The sequence below is a fragment of the Perca flavescens genome, chromosome 22 (genome assembly GCF_004354835.1).
Source record: "Perca flavescens isolate YP-PL-M2 chromosome 22, PFLA_1.0, whole genome shotgun sequence".
In the NCBI taxonomy this organism is placed as follows: Eukaryota; Metazoa; Chordata; class Actinopteri; order Perciformes; family Percidae; genus Perca; species Perca flavescens.
This window is the reverse complement of record NC_041352.1, coordinates 28,532,599-28,545,098: the sequence shown is the minus strand read 5'-3', so window position 1 is coordinate 28,545,098 and position 12,500 is coordinate 28,532,599. Positions and strand designations below refer to the sequence as shown.

The following is a 12,500-nucleotide window of genomic DNA, read 5'->3' as shown; positions in this document are numbered from 1 at the left end:
TCTATCCACTGTCACAGGGTTCATACGCATTTTAACCAATACTTTTCGGCAAATTTCCATGACTATGTGTTCCTGAAAATGTCAGTCGACATTCTACAATAAGAATACTAAGCAGTGTTAAAGTTTCCCCTCAGAGGTTTAACTATAAATGAATGATGATGTCTGTAGTTCATAGATGGATTCTTGATATCTCTCCCCGAATATAACGCTGAGGTTAAGACCACATGAAATACATTTATTAATCACATATTATTATGCTGTGTTAAAAACAATTCCATGACTTTTCCAAAACTTTCTGGGGTCTTTTTATGTTTCCAAAACCTTTCCAGGCCTGGAATTTGCATTTTTCAAATTCCATAATTTTCCAGGTTTTTTCAAAACGTATGAACCCTGTTTTCAGTATCGAATAAAAAGGGAAAAGCTCACAAGAAAATAATCTTAAAAAAAAAAAAATTAAACAAAACAGATCTTTGTTTGGCACAGATCCTCGCAAAAATCACACAATAAAAAACATTTTAATTTTAATATTTGTCAATGAAAATCGCAATTAGATATTGTATTCATATTGTGCAGCCCTACCGAGATTGCTCAAAAATATTTTCCGCTAACTAGTGGAAAGCTGGCAATAGTTACCACAGGGTCCCCCCCTCCCCCCCAGGGTTCTCCAAGTTAAATTCAAGACTTTTAAAGAACTTTTTAACACCACCTAGAAAGAAACTGAATGCCATCTTCACGGCCATATAATGGAACATCAGTGTGGGTTTCCACTGATTAATGAAAATATAACCACCAGTTCAACTGAACTGGGACTGAAACCAGTAGTGTGATATATTTAATATATTAAAACCAGTAGTGTGATATATTTAATATATTAAAACCAGTAGTGTGGGAGTACTTCGTACCTGTTTGACTCTGGCCCTGCCGGGGGAGAACTTCCTCTTGGAGATTGCGGGCTTTCCCATCCCAATTTTCGGTGTGAGGGGGAGCACAGTAACGGGGAGAGTCTGTGGCTGGAAAAAAATATACAGGAAGAAGTCAGAGAAAATAAGAGTGCTCTGGTTAATTAACACACTGTATGCTATTTATGGTCTCATTTATATCATTTATTGATTATTATATAGTAGGTGGTGGGCGTGTTCATTGCGGTTTGAGCAGAAGTTACTAGAGCTGCTCCCTCTTAGTGGATTAGTGGACTAATCGGTGGTTCTGGTCTTAGTCAACTTAGATCTCTTTAGTCCATTAGTCATGTCTGATGCTGTTTTCATGCTGAATGACTTATTTCCAAGAAACGTACGAGCACATCTCTGGTAAACACAAGAATTAAAGTGGTGCTTTAACATGACTCTTTGTGGAGAAACTCAGATTTACAGATCGGTCGATTAAATCAACTAATCCATTAATCTGTACAGTTAAATGAGTGTTAGTCCACTAAGAATTTGTTCAATCGAGCACAGCCCTAGAAGTGATAACATATTAGTTTGCATCACCGGTTCACCTGTTTTTTGGGCTTTGACATTAATTAATCAAATAATCGATGCATCGAATGGATGATGGATGGATGCTGCTTCGATAAGAGACTTCAGATACAGTATTAGGGGACCACTAAGGTCTATATAAAAGAGACTTCAGATACAGTATTAGGGGACCACTAAGGTCTATATAAAAGAGACTTCAGATACAGTATTAGGGGACCACTAAGGTCTATATAAAAGAGACTTCAGATACAGTATTAGGGGACCACTAAGGTCTATATAAAAGAGACTTCAGATACAGTATTAGAGGACCACTAAGGTCTATATAAAGAGACTTCAGATACAGTATTAGGGGACCACTAAGGTCTATATAAAAGAGACTTCAGATACAGTATTTGAGGACCACTAAGGTCTATATAAAAGAGACTTCAGATACAGTATTAGGGGACCACTAAGGTCTATATAAAAGAGACTTCAGATACAGTATTAGGGGACCAGTAAGGTCTATATAAAAGAGACTTCAGATACAGTATTTGAGGACCACTAAGGTCTATATAAAAGAGACTTCAGATACAGTATTAGGGGACCACTAAGGTCTATATAAAAGCATCCAAAGAGCACTATGTCATGGGACCTTTAATGTTAAAAAATAATCTGTACAGGGGCCAATGTTAAACCCTGGAGGAGAAAACAAGGAGACCTCACAGGTGTCTGTTATGATGACCTCACAGTTGTCTCTTATGATGACCTCACAGTCGTCTCTTATGATGACCTCACAGTTGTCTCTTATGATTTACCTTAGAAAGGGGCGGGGACTCTCGGTACAGAGGCGAGGGCGGAGACAGCGGTGGTGGCGTGACGGGCGCTCTAGCGGGCGAAGTCTCGGGGGAAGCCTCGGTGGAGAAGGGAGACTGCCTCAGGCGGATGGAGAGGTCGTCCAAAGGCCGGGAGGAGCTGGGGGGGGTGGGCCTTAGTGCCCGACCCGACCCCCGCCGGGAAAGGGGGGGCGGGCTGGGGGAGGAGAGCCGCAGCAGCGCCATCACCTCCGTGTCTAAAGACGGGTCCAGTTCCAGCACGGGGCTCACCGGATCCTCCTGCTCCACATCCGATTGGTCCTCCTGCTCGCCGCCCGACCTCGCCTCCTCTTCCTCTGCGTCATGCTTCTCCCTCATTGGCTGTTGCTCAGCAACCAGCTCAGGAGCAGCTGTTGCTCTTGGCTCGGGCTCCTCCTCCCTCTCTGAAGGCTCAGCGTGTGATTGGTGCTCATCTTTGGTGGGTTCTTTTGCTTCAGCGACAAGTTCTTCTTCATCTTCCGCTGATGTCACACGACAGGAAAGAGGTTCGTCCTCTAGCTCCGCCTCCGCCGTAGCGGCTTCACTTTGACAGGTAGCTTCCTGTTCCAGGGGGCGGGCCTCCAGAGAGGAAGAAGAAGGATCCTGCTCCTCTGCGTCCTGCTTCTCCCTCATTGGCTGCGGCTCCTGCTGCCTCTCTGAAGGCTCAGCGTGTGATTGGTGCTCATGCTGGGTGGGTTCAAACTGTTCTTTTGCTGCAGCAACAGGTTCAGACTCTTCGGGTTGAAACTGCTCTTTTACTCCTGCGACTGGTTCGAATTGGCTTTGTGATTGGCTGTCGTCTTCTGCTGATGTCACACGACAGGAAAGGGGGTTGTCCTCTAGCCCCGCCTCCGTCGCAGCAGCTTCCCTCTGACAGGTAGTTTCCTGTTCCAGGGGAGGAGAGGGAGGAGTGGAGGGGAGTAAGGCAGTCCTGAGAGGGGAGGCCTCCAGAGAGCCGGCTCTAGGAGGAGAGGGGAGGGGGGAGGAGGGCTGTAGGGGGGGTAAGGCAGAGTGTGGTGGGTGGGGCGGGGAGGGAGGAGCTGACTGTGGGAGGAAGAGGGAGGCAGCAGCAGAGTGAGGAGGAGACCGAGGGTCTTCATTCAGGACAGATCCTACAAGAGAGAGAAAGAGATTATTATTATTATTATTATTATTGTTATTATTGTTGTTATTATTATTATTATTATTATATGTTAATTATTAAGGGACATGTACAGTATGTGTTTATCTTTATAAGTGGGGAAAAACATGAGTGTCTGTCTGTCTGTCTGTGGTAGATTGAGTGAGAGAGTGATGGTGATTATCTCCAGAGTGAGTAGAGACTCTAGAACAGAGCACTCATTTTCCCAGAGGGCCACACTGGAAAAAGAGCATCCCACCGAGGGCCAGGCATGGAGAGTTTACGGACGTGCTTTTGTTACTGTATCTCACTTCTTTTTTTTAACATTTTGGTAGCTTTTTTCCTCATTTTTGTTTTTCTCAGACATTTGTCGCCTTTTTTGTAAATTTGTTGCTTTTCTGACATTTTTGTACGCTTTTTGTCACATTTTTGTTGACATGAAGCCCTACAAAAGTGTTCCTTAGCCATCTTAGAATTTAGCTCAAGCAAACAATGATACAGCTTCTAGGGGAATTTCTGAGTCTCCGAGTCGGCAAATCTGCCATATTTCTGCTTTGAATGTCAGGTAATTGCAGTTTAAAAAACGCATTCCTGTGTTTTTGAGTTTGACACATGTGCTGTAGAGTTATAGTGAGAGAACCAAAGAGTCTCCCCTGTTCTTTCTGACCACGGTGGGAAATGTGGAGCAGGAGAAGTTACCCCTCTCCTTGGAGAACCAGGACCTGGGTCAGGTTTCTGGGATGTGTAGTTACATTCTTTGAGAGGTGCCCGTCAGGCTACAGCGTAGGCTCGGTCCTAGGGTCCGTATCTACACGTACCGGAGTACTGCACGTACCCACGGCATCAATTTAACGCAAAAGCATCAATCAGCCTTTAGAGTGGACAACCGCTTCCTACCTGAAGGGCAGTTTGAGCTGCCGTTCTGATCCTCCTCTTCCTCCTGGTCTTGTTCTCCTCCTCCCTCCGTCTCGGCAGGCTCCTCTTCTTCCAGACTCTCCTTTGCTCTCTGCTGTGAAATCTCCACCTCTTCCTCCTGGTGTTGTTCTCTAGCAGGCTCCTCTTCTTCCAGACTCTCCTTTACTCTCTGATGTGAAATCTCCTCCTCTTCCTCCTGGTCTTGTTCTCTAGCAGGATCCTCTTCCTCCAGACTCTCCTCTGCTCTCTGGTGTGGCTCATCCACCTCCTCCTCCTGCTGCTCCTGCTGTGTAACATCTCTCTGCACCTCCTCCACCTCTTCAGTTTTCTCTTCCTGCTTCTCGGCCATGCTGACATCTAGAGGAAGACGATCAAATATAATCAGAATCCCTGCCTCGCAGATGTTTGCCTCCATCAACCAGTCAGGTTGCGGTTTACATCACGTCTGTCCAGACTCATATTATATCTGTCGTGAAGACTTTAAAGCAATTTATTAAAAAGGTATTAAGTGTGTTTTTTTGGCATAATCTGCTGCAAAGATTAATGGATTGGTTGTCAACTATTAAATTAATCGCCAACTATTTTTAGTCTTTTTTTTAAATCAAAAAACAGTGAAACTTGTGTGACGTTGACTTGTTAGTTGCTAGTGTCTTTCTCCTCTGTAACAGTAAACTGAATATCTTTGAGTTGTGGACTAAACAAGACATTTGAGGACGTCATCTTGGGCTTTGGGAAACACTGATCCACATTTTTCACCATTTTCTGACATTTTAGAGACCCAACAACTAATCCACTCATCCAGAAAATAATCATACATAAATCAATGACAATAATTTGTAGTTAATAGTATAATAATAGTTTAATGTAGTTAAATAAATGTGAAAGTCTCGTGATACTCACCCTCAGCAACTGCAGACTCCTTCTCTGTTGTGTGTTGCTGGGGGCTGGAAACAGAGCGGCTAGGACTGGCGTCAGGCTGAACCGGGCTAACAGGACCAGGACTAGGGCTGGTTTCAGACTGCACATGGGTAGCAAGGACAAGGCTAACAGCATCTGCAGTGTGGCTGCTAGCCTCACACCTCATAGGGCTCCCAGGTCCAGGACTGGGACTAGTATCTGGCCGCAGAGGGCTGGCAAGACTAGAGTTAACTTGTGTATCACCTGGGTCATGAACAGGACTAGCAACTGGGCTACTGTAAACAGAGCTAACTTTTAAGGGGGCAGAGGGTGTGGGACTAGCAGGCATTTCGCTGATGTGGTCAGTGCTAGGCATTGCACTGGTATCCTGAGTGGTACTAGAAGGGACAGGGCTAGCCAGAGTGGAAGAAGCACCAACAGAGGGGGCTGGGGTTCGATGGAAGGGGCTTTCCGAGGCAATGCTCCGTTGGCTTTCAGCAGCAGATCTGTCGGGGGTCAAGAGAGGACTAGCTGGGGACTGGCTAACCTGGCTTGGACTGGCCTGGTTGGGACTACGCACGTGTGAGTCAATAGCAGGTGCTGGGCTCGTCTGCTGAATACTGTCTGGAGGTTTAACAAGTCCAGAATCAAGGTGAAGCACAGCGGGAAGAACAGAGCTCTGGATTATGTCCACATCAAGATTTGAGCTAGCCAGAGTGGGGCTCAGCTGTGCTGCAGTGTCCTGAGCAGGGCTACATGTGGGGCTACGATACGTTTCACTGGACTGAGCTGGACTGTGAGGTGGGCTAACACAAGTGGCAGCAGCATGTGCAGGGCTGCTGTATGTCGTGCTCGCTAATGACGGAGTCTGTCTTTGGGCTGGGCCTGAGTGGGGACTGCTAGAGGCGCTTTGTATGTGAAAAGGACTAGCTTGACCAGCAGGACTAGACCTAGGTGGACTGTGGCTGACGGTAACATCAGTTATGCTAGCAGAGTGAGAACTTGTCTGGCCACTATGGCTCAGACTGTGGCTAACAGAACTACTCTCTGGGCTACTACCACTCAGCATACAGTGTGGAGGACTAAAGCTAGTTTGCAGGGGGCTTGTCTGATCTGGAGAAGTCTGAGGAGGACTGAAGGTAGTTTGGACATGTGAGGGATCTGACTGACCAGGATGTGTGGGACTTAGGCTTGCCTGAGTCTGTGCGAGCTCTGGAAAACTACAAACAGAGGGACTGGCTCTGTCTTGAACATGCATGGAGCCCATCTGACTGTACCCGTTAGCTTCTGCATGAGCAGGGCTACCATGAACTTTACTGTCGGAATTGGAGTTTGGATGTCTGGGACTTGTTTCTGACTGAATAAAATGACTCAGGTGGTCGACATATACCTCCATGTCCTCATCCTGACAGGAAATGGATCCAGCCAGAACTTCTGAAGGGCTAGCTGGTTGTGTTGAGGGGCCAATTTCTGCAGCTATATGGCTAGTATCCACTGGTATAGTGCTAGCACTGGCCTGAATAGAGCTGGCAGGGCTTGTAGACATTTGACTGGTATGTTTGGAGCTAGCACTAGCTGAGATATTTTGGATATGTGTGGAGCTGGCTTTACCTTCAGTAGCCTCTGTGCAGCATGGTGGGCTGTCACGAGAAGGACTCGGACAAATGGAGATGGCTGAGGGAGGAACTACCTCCGTTTCATCAGCACGAGGTGAGCAAGTTAGGCTACTGTGTTCCACTGAAGGGCTAACGTGAACAAGGCTTTCTGGTGTTGGCATGGAAGGACTGTGATGGGGGCTAGAAAAGTCTGGGTTACTCTGGATAGGGACACACTGGTTAGCAAGTTTTCCATCTGTGCCACTGCTATCAGGAGGCATTGTGGATAGATCAGATGTCGGACTACTTTCCAGTGTTTGGTCATCAAGGTTAGGACTCAGCTGCATTGGGCCATGTTCCAAAGACTTCAGCTCTGTGGTACTGGTTTGGGTGCATTCATTTGTGACTCTTGAATGTTTAGCAAGCTGAGAAGGAAGTATGCTAAGCTGTAAAGGCTGTGTAGATTGGGCCTGTGATGGGCTAGCAGGCTGTGACAGACTACACTGTGTGGCTCTGAGTGGGGAAGGTGATGGGCTACATGGAGCTGAGCTGGGCCTCAGTGAGGCGTGTTTTCTTGCTGTCTGGGTAGACTTAGAGCAGACTGGTGAAAGGCCCTGGTCCAGTGTAGAAATGTGCTGTCCAGGCCCACACTGCAGCTCAGCAGGGCTCTCATGGTCCAGTGTACGTTCAGCATCCCGTGTGTGATTCTGTCGAGGTGATGTGCCAACTTGTGCAGGACTGTGTGACATAGAACGGTGTCGTTTTCGTGGGGAAGTCTGTTGAGGCGGTGTGATGACGATGTTGTTGGTGGGACTACATGGTCTATCCAGCTGTGTCTGTGTAGTTTCGTCCTGCACAGGACTGTGTGGTGGAGGGCTTTGCCCCGGCTCTGCAGGCCCTGGCTGAACCCGGGTAGGACTAAGCCCTGCTTGGGTCGGTGTGTGTGGTGGAGGACTGTGCAGAGAATGCTCATGTCCACAAGACATGGGACTACCCTCCGTTGGACTCTGTGGAGATTCTGTGGCCAAAAGGTGATCCTCTGTGGAATTCTGGGTAAAGCTAGAAGAGGGGTTACTGAGCGGACAAGGAGTATGCTGAGCAAACAAGGAAGTCACATGGGGAGGGCTTTGTTGAAGCTCCACTGGATTAACTTCAGATGAGGTGTGGGTTCCCTGGAGTTTTGTAGCATCAGGGTTAAATGATGCAGAGCTTTCCCAGAGCTCTGTTGGACCAGAGGAACAGGTTGAAAGACTTTCCTGGAGCTCTGATGGTTCAGGATGGGATGGCCCAGGACTTTGTTGGAGCTCTGATGGTTCAGGATGGGATGGCCCAGGACTTTGTTGGGGCTGTTTGGGATCAGGATGGGATTGGGCAGGACTTTGTTGGCGCTCTGACTGTTCAAGATGGGATGGCGCCGGACTTAGTTGGAGCTCTGTGGGATCAGGGTGAGTTTGGGCAGGGCTTTGCCGGAGCTTCTTTTGATTAGAATGAGATAGCGTGGGCTTTGTTGGAGCTCTGTGGAATCAAGATGAGATTGCTCTGAATTCTGTTCATGCACTGTGGAATCAGGTTGGGATGGAGCAGGACTTTGTGGGAGCTCTGTAGGATCAGATTGAGAAGGACTAGGACTTTGTTGGAGTTCTCCAAGTTCAGGGTGAGATGGAGCAGGACTTTGCTGGAGCTCTGTAGGATCAGATTGAGAAGGACAAAGACTTTGTTTGAGCTCTCCAAGTTCAGGGTGAGATGGAGCAGGACTTTGCTGGAGCTCTGTTGGAGCAGGACTTTGCTGGAGCTCTGTTGGTTCAGGGTGAGTTGGAGCAGGACTTTCTTGGAGTTCTGTCGGTTCAGGGTGAGTTGGAGCAGGACTTTCTTGGAGCTCTGTTGGTTCAGGGTGCGATGGAGCAAGACTTTCTTGGAGCTCTGTTGGTTCAGGGTGAGTTGGAGCAGGACTTTGTTGGAGCTCTGTTGGTTCAGGGTGAGATGGAGCAGGACTTTGCTGAAGCTCTGATGGTTCAGAGTGAGATTGGGCAGGACTTTGTTGGAGCTCCGATGGTTCAGGTTGAGATGACTCTGAATTTTGTTCACGCTCTGTGGAATCAGGTTGGGATGCTGTGGGACTTTGTGGGAGCTCTATTTGATTAGAATTAGATTGTGTGGGGATTGGTTGGAGCACTGTGGGTTTAGGGTCAGATGGCTCTGGACTTTGTTGGAGCTCTGTGGAATCAGGGTGAGTTGGCTCTGGATTTTGTTCAAGCTCTGTTGGTTCAGGGTGAGATAGCGCAGGACAATGCTGAAGTTCTGATGGATCAGATGGGGTTGCCTCAGGACTTTGTTGGGGCTTTGATGGATTAAGGTGAGATGGTGAAGGACTTTCCTGGAGCTCTGCAGGATCAGGATGGGATGGTGAAGGACTTTCCTGGAGCTCTGTGGGATCAGGATGGGATGGTGAAGGACTTTGTTGGAGCTCTGTGGGATCAAGTTGGGATGGTGCAGGACTTTGTTGTAGCTCTGTGGGATCAGGTTGGGATGGTGCAGGACTTTGTTGTAGCTCTGTGGGATCAGGTTGGGATGGAGCAGGACTTTGTTGTAGCTCTGTGGGATCAGGTTGGGATGGTGAAGGATTTTGTTGGAGCTCTGTGGGATCAGGTTGGGATGGTGAAGGACTTTGTTGGAGCTCTGTGGGATCAGGTTGGGATGGTGAAGGACTTTGTTGGAGCTCTGTGGGATCAGGTTGGGATGGTGGAGGACTTTGTTGGAGCTCTGTGGGATCAAGTTGGGATGGTGCAGGACTTTGTTGTAGCTCTGTGGGATCAGGTTGGGATGGTGCAGGACTTTGTTGTAGCTCTGTGGGATCAGGTTGGGATGGAGCAGGACTTTGTTGTAGCTCTGTGGGATCAGGTTGGGATGGAGCAGGACTTTGTTGTAGCTCTGTGGGATCAGGTTGGGATGGTGCAGGACTTTGTTGTAGCTCTGTGGGATCAGGTTGGGATGGAGCAGGACTTTGTTGTAGTTCTGTGGGATCAGGTTGGGATGGAGCAGGACTTTGTTGTAGCTCTGTGGGATCAGGTTGGGATGGTGAAGGACTTTGTTGGAGCTCTGTGGGATCAGGTTGGGATGGTGAAGGACTTTGTTGTAGCTCTGTGGGATCAGGTTGGGATGGTGAAGGAATTTGATGTAGCTCTGTGGGATCAGGTTGGGATGGAGCAGGACTTTGTTGTAGCTCTGTGGGATCAGGTTGGGATGGGACTTTGTTGGAGCTCTGAAGGACTTTTGGGATGGTTTTGTTGCTCTGTGGGATCAGGTTGGGATGGTGAAGGAATTTGTTGTAGCTCTGTGGGATCAGGTTGGGATGGTGAAGGACTTTGTTGGAGCTCTGTGGGATCAGGTTGGGATGGTGAAGGAATTTGTTGTAGCTCTGTGGGATCAGGTTGGGATGGTGAAGGACTTTGTTGGAGCTCTGTGGGATCAGGTTGGGATGGTGAAGGAATTTGTTGTAGCTCTGTGGGATCAGGTTGGGATGGTGAAGGACTTTGTTGGATCTCTGTGGGATCAGGTTGGGATGGTGAAGGACTTTGTTGGATCTCTGTGGGACCAGGTTGGGATGGTGAAGGACTTTGTTGGATCTCTGTGGGACCAGGTTGGGATGGTGAAGGACTTTGTTGGAGCTCTGTGGGATCAGGTTGGGATGGTGAAGGAATTTGTTGGAGCTCTGTGGGATCAGGTTGGGATGGTGAAGGAATTTGTTGGAGCTCTGTGGGATCAGGTTGGGATGACGTAAGACTTGTCTGCGATAGTGTACAGATGGCCTGTGTAGGACTCTGCGGTGGATCTGAGCAGATGAGCTGGACTGGGCTATGAGCGGTAGGACTGATGGGTGGAGCCTCTGTGTGACTTGGAATTGGCAGCTGTGAAATGCTAATGGGAGGTGCCTGTGTGGGACTGAGCGGCAGGGACAGGGTAGGACTGTGAGCAATTGAAGTTTGTGGGATTGGCTCCTCCTCCTGAGGCCTGCAGGTGGAGCAGACATAATCTTCAGACCCTGCCCTGCCCTCCCCAGCCTGGACAATACACTCTGTATGGACACACCTGGAACACAGCATAATGTTGGCTAAATTAATTAATTATAATCATTTTTTAATCATTCTCAAGAAAGTTTCACATGCAGGTAAACACATACTACACACAGGACCTTTACAAAAAAATATCAGACTATCAGAGAGTATGGGACGTTGAAATATGCTCCGGAAAAGTAAAAAAAAAAAAAAAAAAACACGACAAAACTTTGGGAAAAGCAACGAAAAAGATGAAAAAAAAAAAAAAAAAAAAAAAAAAACTTCGGAAAAAGAAACAAAAACAAAAAAAAGCACCCAAAACATTGAAAAAGTGACAAAAATGTCATGATGCGGACAACACAAGTGTTTTTTTCATGGTTGACTGGGGCAGCAGTGACTCCTATATGTCTCCCTTTTAGAGGCTCGGAAACGCTGTAGTAGTGTGGGCACAAGGCTTAAATGCAGCAAAAGATTTTCATTTTTTAAACCAAAACGTAATTTGTGTGGATGTAGCCTAAAACGCCCAGTAAAAGTCCCATGAAGTATTTTCAGCGCAGGGCTTTTAATGTGAAGTAGCTACGGAGGAAGTGGTAACTTTGCAAAATAAACACTAGACAGATTGTGTTTGTGTGAGTATACCTAAAGCAGCGGGTACAGGTCAGATAGCCCTGTGGTGTGTAGAGGTCGGGGGCACGGTCACAGAGAGGGCAGGGCAGGGCCGGGTCACATGACTCACACAGAAACTGGTGATTGGCCCACTGGCCTGATGACCTCACACCACAGCGGCGGCAGATTCTGCAGTTCTGGAAAGAGAGAGAGAGCGGTTTAGAAATCACACACACACCCTTATAGATAAAAACAGCTTGACCAAAGTTCTGTATGTGTGTCTGTGTGTCTGTGTGTGTGTGTGTGTGTGTGTGTGTGTGTGTGTGTGTGTGTGTATCTCACCTTGCAGCTCCAGCTGTTGCCCTGTGTGTGATCCAGAGGTGGTGTGAGACAGTGTGTGTGGTAGGCTTTATCACAGCGGTCACACACCAGCAACACACCATCATCCCCTCGCAACCTAACACACACACACACACAGTTTTTGTGGTTAGTTCAAACAGAGTGAAAGTTGCTGATTTTGCAACCCTTCTGAGGCAAATCATCCAACGTAGATTTATAGGGGGGTGCAAAAAATAAATAAAACCGATTCAAAATCAATTCATAGAATTCAAAATATATATATATATATTTTTTTTTTTATTTTATTTTAATTTTAAAATTGTAGATAGATAGATAGATAGACAGACAGACGGATAGATAGCACTCTATTGTCAGTGTACACGGAAATTTGTCTTTCAATACAAGCGCCAACAATTACAACACAACAACTGATTTTGTGATTTTAGGTTTAGGCATTAGTAAAAACAAATAGATACTTAATTAATATGGGAGGGTTGCCCTGCAAGAGTGGTCTTAAATATGGAGCTAAATCAGGGCCAAATGTTTTGTTCATTTGAAAAAAATATATATAGTTGAAAAAAATAATGCTTGAAATTGAAAATTTAAGTTTTGGTCAAAACTTGGAAAAAATAAAACCATGTATTCAAACAAAAAATAAGTGTACCAATTTT

General features: G+C 46.9%; 1 protein-coding gene across 1 annotated transcript in view; it reads right to left on the bottom strand.

The window, feature by feature from the left end:
• The window catches only part of kmt2ca (lysine (K)-specific methyltransferase 2Ca), a 133,504-nt gene that overhangs the window by 101,092 nt on the left and 19,912 nt on the right, over nucleotides 1-12,500 (bottom strand). The window contains 10 exon segments of the mRNA XM_028569034.1: nucleotides 903-1,010; nucleotides 2,270-3,417; nucleotides 4,323-4,697; nucleotides 5,241-8,347; nucleotides 8,391-8,920; nucleotides 9,035-9,718; nucleotides 9,786-9,959; nucleotides 10,153-10,918; nucleotides 11,524-11,687; nucleotides 11,833-11,947. Of these exon segments, the coding sequence (XP_028424835.1) occupies nucleotides 903-1,010; nucleotides 2,270-3,417; nucleotides 4,323-4,697; nucleotides 5,241-8,347; nucleotides 8,391-8,920; nucleotides 9,035-9,718; nucleotides 9,786-9,959; nucleotides 10,153-10,918; nucleotides 11,524-11,687; nucleotides 11,833-11,947 (7,171 nt within the window).